We start from the raw sequence: 14,936 nt of genomic DNA, 5'->3' as shown, positions 1-14,936 counted from the left end.
CGTTGTGCCCGAAGGGTTACGAGTGTTGCTAGTCGTCGACCTATCAGTGCTACTACAAGGCAATGGCCTATCAGTACCGACATTACCTGTACTGGCAGGGGCGTTGCTACCTGTCGGGGGCTCAGTGGCGGGATTACCTGGGGGATAGCATTGATAGACGACGGGCGATCAATTTCGACATTACCTGCGGGGGGAAATGCATCGCTAGATGCTGTTTCATGTTCATTTAATGCATAACCATCTTGTACAATTTGTATATCGCATTCATTTAATAGCTCTTGTAGCCGATCACATAGATTAATATTGGGGAATTTCTCAATAGCTATTTCTAATTGCTCTAAATTACAAGACTGTGACGGCGGTTCTATATTAAAAGATGCTGGAACAAATTCCGAAAACATATTTATCATTTGTTGTAACCCATCACACAAACCAGGAGTACCATCCATTTGCATATCAAACATTTGTTGTAGAGTATCTGGAAGATTTTGGTCTGGAAGACAGCATTGTGCGTTGGCTGTGGATTTTTTTTTGCCAACGTCCATTTTAATTTTAATTTAGAACAAACCACTATTGACTTGAAATGATAAAATATCAAAAAACCCTGAGAAATCAAATTATGACGATAAAATCCAATTAAAAATCCAATCTAAAAATTATAACAATACAAGTAAGGGAATGCTACTACATTCACGTAGCATACAGAATACAAATCTAATAGAACATGTTGAAATGAATACAAAATAACATACACAGATGTTCCCTATCTTCCATGTAAGTCACTGCTCATAACTCCGAGAAGATTGACAATTAAACGCCGTTCCCTAAGTTGATCATTTAATATGAAAAGCACTCGTTCGTTGTTCTCATCCCCCACTGCTTGCAATCTGTGGACAGAATTTTCGAGTCTCACTTTTTCGAGTGAAGTTCTGAGTTTGCCTTTAGGATTTATAGGCTTTTGAGTGTATTTTGTCATGCCCCTTTTCTAAATGACACTGTTACAGCCACCCAAATGTAAAAGTTCAACTTTTTTTCCGATAATTATTGATCTAGAGCAGGGGTGTCCAAACTCAGTCCTGGAGGGCCACTGTCTTGCAGAGTTTAGCTCCAACCCCAATTAAACACACCTGAACAAGATGAACAAGGGGTTGGAGCTAAACTCTGCAAGACAGTGGCCCTCCAGGACTGAGTTTGGACACCCCTGATCTAGAGAGTCCAGATAATTGTCCTAGACTGGTTTGCTTCCGATCGGGCGAAAAACCAGGGACTAGTTTGCAAAAGTAGGTTTTGGACAAAATTCGACATTGGAATGAATAAGAATGAACGCCTTTTGCCAGTTATAGTGCCACATATTGTCCGATCTCCATGCAACTCTGCATGCTTCTTCACCATGTTATGACACATATGCTCATCAATTTTTGTGAAGTTCTGAGTTTTTAATACTACTCACCATTAATGCGACTTTTGGTGCTGGTTTTGTGCAGTGCTTTGTAGTCAATTAACATTCATTGTTTCAGATTCAGTTTCAGATCCCTTCATAAATGTAAATCTGTCTGTTCATGTAATTTTCAACAGATTTATGAATGACCTGAAAATTACTGCTCCACTTCACATTGTCCAATGAAATTTAAACTAGTTGTGCCAGATGACGATTGGTCGGTATATTATACATGACAAATAGGCATCAATGAAATATGTAATATTTAAAAATATGTGATATATGGATATTTTATTGAATCAACACAGTACCTTTGATTATTGTAAAAAAGTGGTTTTATCTTGTCCGTGCTAGTTAGCATTCTTCTGTCGTATTTTCCTCTTAGTGCTTCAGCGACTGCATTCTGTGGAACTTTCTCGTTCTGAGAAAGCACAAACCAGGTTGTATATGCAAGCGACGACCCGCACGGTATGGGGATATTTTACCCACCGCGGCGTCTGATTCTGAGGATTTCTGGGCGCGACGCTCTCTCTCCCAGCGGCCTACACTGAGCTTGTGGATGAGTTAACTCTTTTTTTTTTTTTTTTTTTTTTTATTCAATCAACTTTATTGATCCCACAAGGGGCAATTAATTAAGAGCAGCATGTATACAACATTACATAACACAAATCACACACATTATTCGCAACATACAACCGACAAACAATATGTGCACTTTTTTCCCTTCCTTTCCTCTTCCTTCCCTCTTTAAAAAAAAAAAAAAAAACAAGGAGCCCTACACAGAGTTAAAAAGTTTGATCGCAGAAGGAATAAAAGATTTGGAATGGCGGTTCGTCTTACACACAGGAAGCGCATAACGACGCCCAGAAGGCAACAGAGAAAATTCACCTGCCATACCATGTCCCAGAGAGGCAAGGATACTCACTGCCTTCCGAACTATTTGTTGGTTACAGAAGACATTAAGGTCTCTCTGTTTCACACCGATAATTTTTGAACAAATTTTTACTATGTTGTTCAGGCTATTCCTGTCTTTAACTGTCAAGTTGTGGAACCAGCAAATAGAAGAAAAACTTAAAAGACTCTCAATAAAAGACTGGTAAAATCTACACAGGATGACCGGAGTGACAGAGAAAGAATTTAGTTTGCGGAGAAGGTAAATTCTCTGTTGCCCCTGCTTCACGATGGCAGCGCTGTTTACATCAATCTTAAGATGGTCATCAAAAACAGTGCCCAAATATTTATATGAGACAATTTCCACCATTACATTATGTATGATGCTCTCAGAAGCAGTATCTCTATTTCGCCCAAAGTCAATAATTAATTCTTTGGTTTTAGATACATTAAGATCAAGGCAATGGTTATCACTACATGAGATAAAATCAGTCAGAGCATTCCCATGGTCAGATACTGGACCTTGGAGTAGTGACAACAACGCAGTGTCATCAGAAAATTTCACCAAATAACTGTTCTCCTGTGCGCTTCTGCAGCCATTTGTGTACATAATAAAAAAAAGGGGTGAAAGGACACACCCTTGAGGTAATCCTGTAGAGAGCAATAAGGGATCTGATAAATGGCCATTTACAAATACCCTCTGCTCTCTAACAGTTAAAAAATCTAACATCCAAAAACAAGTTGGTGAGGCAAGTCAAAATCACACAGCAGCTTGTCTATTAAAATATATGGTTGCACTGTATTAAAAGCTGAAGAAAAGTCTGCAAACAGAAGCCTGGCCAAATTTTGGTTTGTCTAAATGCTTATATATATATACACTATTCAAGATAAAAAGCTTTGCATCCTCTACTCCCCTCCCCGCTCGATAAGCAAATTGCAGGGGGTCCAGTCTACCCTCTAAAGATGATAGCACCAAGTTTTTAAAGATTTTTTCAAATACCTTCATAATTAGTGATGTTAGAGCGACGGGCCTAAAATCGTTTAGTTGCCCTGGTTTGCTAATCTTTTTAGGAACTGGGATCACTTTGGAGGATTTCCAAAGAGTGGGAACCACACTGCTCTCCAGTGACATCTGAAAGATGTGCTGGAGGACACTGCTCAGCTGATCGGCACAATAGTGCAGTGTCCGCCCACAGACAAGATCAGGTCCAGGGGCCTTCCTTATATTGACCGTATTCAGATGATCCCTGACACACTCTTGACTGATGGTGACATCATTTTGAGAAATTAAAGATTCTCCCAAACAAGAAATATATATTTTTTTATAATATAATATAATTTACTTCTCTATTGAATTTTTTTCTTTTCCTGGCTACTCCCTGTATAAAAAATGCGTTTTTTTTTTTATTCAGAACACTTTTTAGTTCTTTAGTGACCCATGGTTTGTTTTTAGGGAATAAATACTGAGCCGAGGCACAAGTCAATGGTAGTATTATTAGTCAGGTCCGAATCTTCAAGATTGTGTAACCCTGTAGGCATTTTTGAGGAAAAGTTGTTATACCACATTTTTAGAAAGTTCAATGTCTCCTGAATAAGGATCCACCGTATAACATTGAAATAAGGGTCCCATTTTCTTGTAATTGTTCTTGAAACAATAGGTGCATTATTCACAGCCGAAACACTACAGGTGGATAGGGTAAAATTTTAAAGTTATAGATATCACCATAAAACCTTTCCAGTTTTTCACTTACATAGAGACAGACATTTTTTGTATTACAAGTTTTCTGAAATGTCATGTTTACATATGCAAATGAGGCATACCAGTATATATATATATATATATATATATATATATATATATATATATAATTCGAGGGGCAGGCATACCAGTACGCGGTTCCCCCTTTCGGGCTAGCCCTGTCTCCTCGCGTCTTCACGAAGGTTGTCGAGGCAGCCCTTGTTCCTCTCGACGACTGGCTGATCCTAGCTCACTCTCGAGACAAGGTTTGCGAACACAGGGACCTAGTGCTCCGGCACCTAGCTTGTCTGGGCCTCCGGGTCAACTGGGAGAAGAGCAAACTCTGCTCCGTGCAGAGGATCTCTTTTCTCGGTATGGAAATCGACTCGGTCGCCATGTGCGCGCAGCTTACGAGCAAGCGCGCGCAGTCACTGCTAACTTGCCTTCGTCAGTTCGAGGGCAAGAGTGCGGTTCCACTGAAACTATTTCAGAGGCTCCTGGGGCATATGGCATCCGCAGCCGCAGTAACGTCGCTCGGTTTGCTTCATATGAGACTGCTTCGCGATCAAGTCCCGAGGTGGGCATGGCAACACGGCACGCTCCGAGTCCCAGTGACTTCGACCTGCCATCAGACCTTCACCCCGTGGATGAACCTCAGTTTTCTATGGGCTGGAGTGCCCATAGAACGAGTTTCCTGGCATGTTGTTATATCAACAGATGCCTCCACAATGGGCTGGGGCGTTGTGCGTTGCTCAGGGGTCAGCACGTATTAGTACGATCAGACAATACCGCCACAGTAGCGTACATCAACCGACAAGGTGGTCTGCGCTCCCGTCGTATGTCGCAACTCGCCCGCCACCTCCTCATATGGAGTCAGAAGCATCTGAGGTCGCTTCGAGCCATTTATATCCCGGGAGACCTGAACCGTGCAGCCGATCTGTCTCGGTTTTGGCCTCTCGCTGGAGAATGGAGACTCCATCCCCAGTCGGTTCAGCTGATTTGGGATCAGTTCGGGGACGCACAGGTAGATCTGTTTGCCTCCCACGACTCGTCCCACTGCGACCTGTTTTATTCTCTGACCAAGGGCACGCTCGGCACGGATGGACTGGTGCACAGCTGGCCGCGGGGCCTCTGCAAGTATGCCTTTCCCCCAGTGAGCCTTCTTGCGCAGACTTTGTGCAAGATCAGGGAGGACGAGGAACAGGTAATTTTGGTTGCCCTGTATTGGCACAACCGCACCTGGTTCCAAGAACTAGTACTCCTCGCGACAGCACCTCCCTGGCCAATTCCTCTGAGAAAGAACCTGCTTTCTCAGGGACGGGGCACCCAATGGCACCCTCGTCCTGATCTTTGAAATCTCCATGTGTGGTTCCTGGACGGGACGAGGCAGGTTTGAGTACCCTACCACCAGCGGTGGTGGCTACCATCACTTCCGTAGAGCATCGTCCACGAGACATGCCTATGCGTTGAAGTGGAACCTCTTCGTCAACTGGTGTTCTTCTAAACTTCAAGAACCCACGAAAGGCCCGATCAGTGTCGTGCTTTCCTTCCTGCAAGAAGGGTTGGAGCGAAGGCTATCTCCCTCCACCCTGAAAGTGTATGGTGCCGCCATTGCCACACATCATGATGCAGTTGATGGTAAGTCCATTGGAAAGCACGACCTGATCATCAGTTTCCTGAGGGGAGGGAGGAGACTGAATCCTCCTCGCCCTCCTCTCGTTCCCTCTTGGGACCTCTCAGTGGTTTTAACTGCTCTGCAGAGTGCTCCCTTTGAGCCTCTGCAATCAGTGGAGCTTAAGTTCCTGTCAATGAAGACAGTGCTCCTGGTTGCATTGGCCTCCATCAAGAGGGTAGGGGACCTGCAGGCATTTTCGGTTGACGAAGCGTGCCTGGAATTTGGACCGGCTAACTCTTACATGATCCTGAGACCCCAGCCTGGATATGTGCCCAAGGTTCCCACCACATCCTTTCGAGACCAGGTGGTGAACCTGCAAGCGCTGCCCTCGGAGGAGGCAGACCCAGCCTTGGCACTGCTCTGTCCAGTACGCACCCTCCATGCTTACGTAGACAGAACGCAGTGTTTCAGGACTTCAGACCAGCTCTTTGTCTGTCATGGTGGGAAGCTGAAAAGAAAGGCTCTCTCCAAGCAAAGGTTGTCTCACTGGATAGTGGACGCCATTGCTTTGGCTTACCAGCAGCAAGGTCGACCATGCCCCCTTGGTGTGACGGCCCACTCCGTCCGGAGTGTGGCATCCTCTTGGGCTCTAGTGCATGGCGCCTCGCTAACAGACATCTGCAGAGCTGCAAGCTGGGCGACACCTAACACGGCCTCTGGGCGACCCCCACGTATGTAGTCCACTGTAAGCCTCTCTGAGCATGTGTCTTTCCCTCGGCAAGCCACCTTGCCACCCCTGGGTTTGAAATATTCCACCTGCGGCTGGACACCCCAGTGATTCTCAATATGCAGCCCCCTGGGGTCATGTGTATTCCAAGTTCCCCCCCTTCGGGCTGGGCATAATTGCATATTTCCACTGATATATGCTTCCCAGTGTACCTTGGTACCTTGGCATAATTCCAGCAGCCATTAAAAACAGTCCCTTTCATGTTAATGTTGTTTTTTCATTGTTTACATGTTTAAATATTCTGAGAATGCATAGTTTAGTTATAATGTTTAATGTTTAAACTGCAATAAATGCATTAAAACGTTTTGTTGTTTTTTTGTTTTTTTTGGCAGCCATTTTGTTTTTATTGTTTATGCCAAAACAGTGATGTTTACAACTTGTTATACGGCATAAATGGATTCAGCACCTAAAAATCATATAGAAACAACACTTGAAGTACTTTTCCTCAAAAATGCCTACTGCATCTTATACAGGGCTATTTATCTATTTTGGGACTCGACTATATTCATAGTTGTTGCACAGCTGATATACTGCTCATATGTTTTCAGTGTCCTATGCATCTGGTGTTAGATTTTGGTGTATTTGGCCAGGCAGTGGTTTCGGTGGCTCGCCAATGTATTAGATTTCTCCAATACATAAAATAAGTAAGCTTGACCAGAGTTCTTGTGGGGAGAAGAATTTGTTGAAGGATTGTAGTGTAGCAGTCCTTCAGCAGCGATGTTAGCATGTCGCCCTTCAACAATCTTAACCCAACGTTCTGTGTCTGAGACAGAACTTTATACATGAAGACAAAAGGGCTACAAACAAAGGAAAACTGTTAGGACCTCCCACAGGAGATCGATCTATACTACAATCTACCTTGAGCAATGTGGTTTCACACCCATCAGTTTCTATGGGCCATTTGTCTGTATGGGCCATATGACTGTGGGCCATTTGGTTCACACCTTTACAGACACTGTTTTCAGTTGATTAAATCTAAGTCACAATGTAGATGATTCTGATGACTGAAAATACAAAATCTTTCACTGGCAATGGTTAAAGTCTCCCATAACAAATTTTGGAGCATCAGGTGAGAGAGCATCGAGTCTGTTGGTCACTTCCGCAATTAAGTGAGCAGCTAAGGAAGCGTTTGCACGCGGATGTATATACACCAGGGTAAAGAAAAGCTGGGGAAACTCCCTTGGAAGATAAAAAGGGCAAAGAGAGATAGATAGTAGCTCGAGGTCAGGAGTACAAATTTCCTCCCGAACAATGATGGTGTTACAATACCTCTCATTGATGTAGAAGCAGACTCCTCCCCCGGTGGATTTGTTTGTTATTACAGGTGACCTGTCCATACACACAGGGCACCCGAAGCCGCTAATGCATAGGTCCTCATTCCTGTCCGCCTCTCCCAGCCATGTCTCAGTGAAAGCCAGCAGGCATGTGTCTCTAAAGTCACGCTTACACCTAACGTAAGCCTCCAGTTCATCAACTTTATTCCGAATGGACTGTACATTGGAGAGAAGAATGGTGGGGAGCGGAGGGAGCCGGCGTCTATCAGCCAACCCACATCTCCTTAGTCGGCGTTGGACACCCCCTCTTCTTCCTCTCTTCCTCCGGTGATTTTTTGGAACTTTATATATATATCCTCTGTTGCCGCACCATCTTTGCTGCAAACCAGATATGGACTATTGTCACTAGCCGCAGGTGCAAATGGAGTTCGAGCAGTAGCTCTCGAGAGTAGATAATCCTGTGACCAGCCCCGCTGCCGTCATCACTTCCCCAGGTAAAACAATTAAGAATTGTGCTAAAAAATGTCAGATAGACACAGTTCATGGCTCCGGATGAACAAAAAAAGGGTTTAAAAAGTTTAAAAGGGCTATAGGTTTAAAGAGTGCACGCCGACGTAGAGACACACATAGAAAACAACAATCAAGCGTTCAGCATTCACGCTGCTCACGGGTCGCACAGAAGCTTGAGCGCCCCGTTTGAGCTTGAGCGTGCTACTGAGAAGCTGACGAGCCTCGCGATTCTCAGTCCTCCAAGCTTGATGAGCGTTTTCTGAGTGGCCAATCCACTTCGCGACCCATTAGAAAAAAAAAGCTGCCATTTTTCAGCGATCTTCACTGTGAAACTAATGCGGCGGCCGCTGACTTCACCAACCTGGTTGGTTCTGTGGAGCAAGGCTAAACGTTCATCCCAGTGATTGAGGACACGTTGGCCACTCACCTTTCGCCTTCCTCCGCTCCTTCCTGGAAGTCCCTCCCTCTTCTTCCTTCTAAGCTATGTAGAACCGCTTCCGGTTGCAATTAAGCACACTGCACGCATGGTTGGGCTCACCATGGCGGGTTTGGTGGCTGTTGAGTGCCACCTATGGCTAAATCTCACCAAAATCCGTGAAACAGAGAAGGTCTTTCTACTGGACACCCCTATCTCCCAGTCAGGTTTGTTTGGAGAGGCAATCAACTCAGTGGTCAACAAATTCTGAAATGCTAAGACGCAATCGGCTGCACTTAAGCAGTTTATGCCTAGGAGGGCTTGTGAACCTCCCACTTCTGCCCCATGGACTGCTTCACGCACAGGAAAGAGGCCTCTAGAAGGAGTGACGAGCCGAGACATCAGCCGCCTCATGCGGCCTGGGGAGCTTGTGGCGGTCCGATGCCCCGCCAGCGCCCACGTAGACGCGTTGACCTGAGGCAGCCAGCTAAACCCACTGCTTCAGCTTCGCAGGGGCATTCCTGATCCACGGGTCAGGAAACGGAGAGCTTCCCCTATCTCAGAAGGGAGGGACAGATCGCTGAAGCATATCTGTTTCCCCTTGAGATGTTCTCCAGATCAAAATCTGTTATACCCACCACCATGCATGCTTGGGGATACAGAGTCAGCCTGCCAAAACCATCTTCCTATGTTGAAGGACGGAGACGCTCCAGGCTATCTCCACTCAATACATCTTCTCGCTCGAGCTCTTTCACCAATGGAAGGAGACTCATCTGGCTTGGCCCGTTTCAGGCTTGGCCATCATGTTGTGGTGTGCGTATGTCACAGGCTTCTGGGGCTCATGGCAGCAGTCTCTCCTCCTGCCTTTGGGTCTCCTTCATTTGAGACCATTCCAGTGGTGGATGAAACTCAGGGGCATCCGCCCTGCTTGGTCTGCCTTCCACCTATTAAGAGTGTCGAGCACTTGCCTTCGTGCTCTTTGGTGGTGGAAAGACACCCCCTTTTTGCTTCAAGGGGTCAAGATGGGCGTTGTCTGCCATCGTCAGGTTGTCAGGACTGATGTCTCTTTGACTGGTTGGGGTGTGATCTTCGAGGGCAAACCGGCTTATGGTGTTTGGACGGGCGAGCCTCTCTCTGGCACATAAATTGCAGAGAGTTGCAAGCCGTCTCTCTGGCCCTGGATCGCTTCCTCCCTGGCCTAATGTGTTGTCATGTCATTGTCAGTGGTGTCCCATGTAAATCGCCAGGCAGGCTCGCGGTCGCGCACCCTGGACAGGCATGTCCACCTCCTCTTTTGGGCTCAAGACAGGTTTCTTTCACTGAGAGCAGTTCACGTTCCAGGAGACTTGAACGTTGCAGCGGACCTCCTGTTGAGACAGAAGCTCAGGTCGGGGAAGTGGATGTTGCACCGCCAAACAGTGGCTCAAATTTGGAGCCTGTTCAGCGAGGTAGTGGACCTCTTTGTGTCGCAGGGCTCGACACAGTGCCCCCTCTGGTTCTCCCTGTCTCATCTGACACCTCTGAGGATAGATGCCTTCGCTCATCTGTGGCCGGATTTGAGACTGTATGCATTCCCTCCGGTCAAGCTAATCCCTGCTGTCCTTTGCAGAGTGAGGGAGTGTGGAATCCACCCCCTTCTGGTTAGCCCTATTCTGAATGTCCCAGACATGGTTTTTAGGAGCTGAGCTCCCTGGTGGAGGGGTCCCCTTGGAAGATTCCTATACGCTTGAGGCTTGCACGTCCTATTAGTGTCCCCACCTGGGATTTATCGGTTGTTTGGAGGGACCATTGGAGCCTCCCTTTGAACCCTTGGAGTCAGCTCCAGACCGGATTCTCACTCTCAAGGTGGCACTTTTGTTAGCATTGGCCTCTCTCAAGCGTGTGGGGGATCTGCAGGCTCCTATGAGTGTTTCTGTGACTCAGGTGTTTCTGTGACTCAGACCTGGTTATGTCCCCAGCGTTTTGTCACGTCATTCCGCTCTCAGGTGGTCGTGCTTCACTCTTTCTGTCCCACTCCTTTTTCCTCTTATGAGGAGGTGAAGCTTCATTTGCTTTGTCCTGTTCAGTGGCGTAAGTCGTCTCAGTTTCATGTTTGCAATAACTCATCACTCTTCACACAAAACTTTATATCAGAACAGGATTTGCTTTCTAGGATGTATTACTTTGATTATGGATTTTTATAGCGTAAAAACTGTCCCACAAAGGTTATTTCGGTGAGTGCTGTTAATGGCATTGGTTTCACTTAAAAAATCTCCCACTGTTGTTTGCTGACATTGTTCCTCCAGGACAAAAACTGGAGGGTTTTGTTGTTGTTTTTACTTCAAATAATGAATGTTTTCTCTTTGCCTTGTCTCACTTACAGCATGATGCTTTATTTGAAAGCACTTGATTGTTGACCACCACAAACTATTTATGTACTTGTATCCACATAAAAATATGATAACACATTGTAAAAAATTGCTGTAAAATGTACTGTACTGTAGTACTGTAAATCAACTACAATTACAACTACAATAAAACACAGCATAACTGTAAAAACAGTGAAACAAGAGCAGCTGTGAACTGACATGTAACGTTTTAGTCCAATGATGATGATGAAGAGTTACAAAATGGATTAAATAACAAAAGGATTTATTAAACAAACAAAACTCAGATAAGTCATTGGATACTTAAATAAACTATGTACAAATGAAGAACAATAAAAAAACACGAATAAAGTGTCTGAGTATTTTTATTGTCAGTATTTGAGGTTTTTTCATTGTTCTTTAGTGTTTGGTTCAAGGTTTTATACCATTATACCTGAGAAAGTTTCAGTGCAAATTTTGTTCAAATTTAACTTCCTGAACCCATACTCAGAATTATTGCACACACATTTAGGAGCAGTGAGTAGTGAACACACACACACACACACACACACACACACTTGTTTTTGCAGTTTTCTTTTAACCAAAGAAACTCCACCCTCATAAACTCCACCCTCTTTCAACAAGGTGATCATAAACTCCATTTACCAGGAAGAGACTGGCTGCGTTCGAAACCGCATACTCAACGAGTAGGTACTTCTTTTCAATAAGTACTTACTTAACGAGAGCTAAAAGAGTAGGTACTTAATAGCCAAATCTCGTTGACTATGAGGGCCCGTCCACACGGAGACGCGTTTCGCTGTATACGTATACATTTTTTATCGTATTGGCGCTTCGTCCACACGGATCCGGCGTTTCCGCTATTTTTTGAAACCGGGTCCCAAAGTGGATAAATCTGAAAACGACACCCTTGCGGTTTCGTGTGTACAGCCAATCCGTATATTTTGTGAAACGCTGATGTCATCACATCACGTGTCGTCTGAGTCACGAGTAACAGCAACAACAATAAAGGCGGACTTATATGATTGTATTCGTGCTGCAGAAGCTACTAAGCCTACTAGCTTTATTACAGCAAAATCTATTGCTTCTCTGCAACTGTGGTGAGCAAAAAGCGATAATCTTTGTCTTCTTCTTCTTGGTTCATATACAGCGCGCAAGGTTATGCGCATGCTCAAAGTCTTCTTCTCCGTGTATAGTGTATCTCTGTGGCAGAATTACAGCGCCCCATACTGGTCTGGCATATATACTACACCGTTTTCAGTCGGTTTCAGTGGTTTCGTGTGTACAAAGATATTTCTTGAGACGACGCCGTGTTTACGGAAATTTTTTTTAGAACGAGAAAAAAAAAAAATCGGATCGGGAACGCACCGGCTTCGTGTGGACGTGGCCTGAATGCGGTTCGGACGTCATCTGCCATGTTGACGTTATCATGTGACCTATGACGTTATCACAAGCGCAACAATTTAAAAGTTATGAGCGACAGGTGTGCACCACCGACATCTGATTGCATCAGTACCACCTAACCAGTCCAGAACGGTTCAGCGTCTGAAATGGTTGGCATGTCATCAATAGTTAGAAGAATAATTTGTGCACAAAGGAGACATCGGGCAGCAACTCGAAGATCTCGCCTTTGGAGAAGGTTGATGATTTTATATTCAAACAAGGCAAGGTTTACTACTTAAAAAATGAAGACTACCCCAGAATGAATTGCATTACTAGCCCACCCCAACACTTATGCACAATACTAATGACAAATCCTGACCAACACTTATTTATATAACATTTTCTGGTAACACTTTACAATAAGGTTAATTTATTAGACATTAGTTAATGTATTAACTAACATTAACGAACAAATAGCAATACATTTGTTAAAGTATTTATGAATATTTGTTAATGTTAGTTAATATAAAGCTGTTCATTGTTTGTTCATGTTAGTTCAGAGTGCATTAACTCATGTTAACAAGATTTTAATAAATTATTAGTAAATGTTGAAATTAACATTAACTAATAGTGAACTGCACTTATACAGCATTCATTCATCTTTGTTAATGTTAACTAATGTAGTTAACGTTAACTAATGTAGTTAACTAATGTTAACTAATGTACCTCATTGTAAAGTGTTACCCATTTTCTTAATGAAAATGATCTATTTTGGTAAAACAAGCAAACTGTTGTATTGTCATATGACATAGCTATGCATGAATACACACTAGACAAATGCAGCTGATGTGAATAATACATTTTTATTCAAGCAATGATTAATGCATGAAATTAATTGTTTTATTTACTGAAAACAATATGAAACATGAATAAAAATAAGTAAATGAATAAAATAAATAATCACAATAAATAAATACATACGAGTCAATACTACATGAAACATCGCTTTATTTAAGCTTTTTGTTCTAACACCTTCGCCTGTCTCTTCCGTCCATCAGGTCCCTGATTGGTGCAGTCAGACTGGAATCTGACCATGGATGGGAAAGGGACATCGAGGTGCTTGTGTTCCTGCACTGGCTGGCTCATGCAGCATCTTACAGGGTGGTGTCGCAGACCTTTGATATCCCCAAGACCTCTGTGCATGACATTGTGCACAGAGTAAGCAAGGCCATCATAGGAATTTTGAGGAGGGTGTTTTGCTTTCCAACCGGTGATGACCTGGAGGCAGTGGGAGCAGGATTTGCACAGCTGTCTGGATCACCAGCTTTCAGCAGAGCAGTTGGTGTGATAGACGGCTGTCATATCCGTATTAATCCGCCAGCAAATAACTCCCACTGTTATTTCAACCGGAAGCTGTTTCACTCCATCCAACTCCAGGCCATCACTGATCACCGGGGGAAATTCCTAGATGTCTTTGTGGGATATCCTGGGTCTGTGCACGATGCCAGGGTGCTGAGGGACAGCCCTGTGTATGCTGAAGGCCTTTATCCACCTCCAGGCAAATGCATCCTCGGAGATGGAGGCTATTCTTGCCTGAGTGCACCCATCTGCCTCATCACACCATACAGAGAGCCTGTACAGAACCCTGTGCAGGCTCGCTTCAACAGCAAGCACTCAGTGCCCGCAACATCGTGGAGAGAGCTTTTGGGATGCTGAAGACATGCTGGCGCTGTATCTTCTTCAAGGCCTTGGAGGTGAGCCCTGCCTTCGTGCCTGAGGTTGTTGCATGCTGTGCTGTTCTTCACAATCTCGCTCTGGTCAATGGAGATATTGTTGAGCCAGAGGATGAGGATGACCATGATGACGGCCCCCCTGAGCCCCGCAACCTTGCAGCAAGAGTGGGAGATGATGTACGGGACAATCTGGCTGCTGCGGTGTCTGCTCCAAACATCCCTGTGCCTGCTCTCCATGAGCATGACTACCTTTAAAATATTTAGGAAGATTAAAATGTTTTTTTTTTCAATTCATGTTGTCAGCATTCCATTTCTTGTCAAATGTCATTTTATAGGTTAACAATTACATGCAAATATTTGTTAGAGCTTTACTACCTTTGTGGTGTCATGTCATCTTCGTCCGCTTATCCGGGGCCGGGTCGCGGGGGCAGCAGTCTAAGCAGAGATGCCCAGACTCCCCTCTCCCTAGACACTTCCTCCAGCTCTTCCGGGGGAACACCGAGGCGTTCCCAGGCCAGCCGGGAGACATAGTCTCTCCAGCGTGTCCTAGGTCTTCCCCGGGGTCTCCTCCCAGTGGGACGCGCCCGGAACACCTTCCCGGGAAGGCGTCCAGGAGGCATCCGGAACAGATGCCCGAGCCACCTCAGCTGACCCCTCTCGATGTGGAGGAGCAGCGGCTCTACTCTGAGCTCCTCCCGAGTGACCAAGCTTCTCACCCTATCTCTAAGGGATCGCCCAGCCACCCTATGGAGAAAGCTCATTTCGGCCGCCTGTATCCAGGATCTTGTC

The 14,936-nt window shown here is 44.9% G+C and overlaps 1 protein-coding gene across 1 annotated transcript in view; it reads left to right on the top strand.

Moving 5' to 3' along the window:
• The window catches only part of LOC311281025 (putative nuclease HARBI1), a gene marked incomplete at its 3' end in the record, with an annotated part of 34,849 nt that extends 20,719 nt beyond the window's left edge, over positions 1-14,130 (top strand). Inside the window, exon 2 of the mRNA XM_084393654.1 lies at positions 13,473-14,130. Within this exon, the coding sequence (XP_084249780.1) occupies positions 13,473-14,130 (658 nt within the window). The remainder of the gene's footprint in view (positions 1-13,472) is intronic.
• Positions 14,131-14,936: the final 806 nt, after the last annotated feature.

Source organism: Rutilus rutilus (assembly GCF_951802725.1).
Source record: "Rutilus rutilus genome assembly, chromosome: 21".
NCBI classification, from domain to species: domain Eukaryota; kingdom Metazoa; phylum Chordata; class Actinopteri; order Cypriniformes; family Leuciscidae; genus Rutilus; species Rutilus rutilus.
This window is presented reverse-complemented; position numbering and strand designations above follow the sequence as displayed.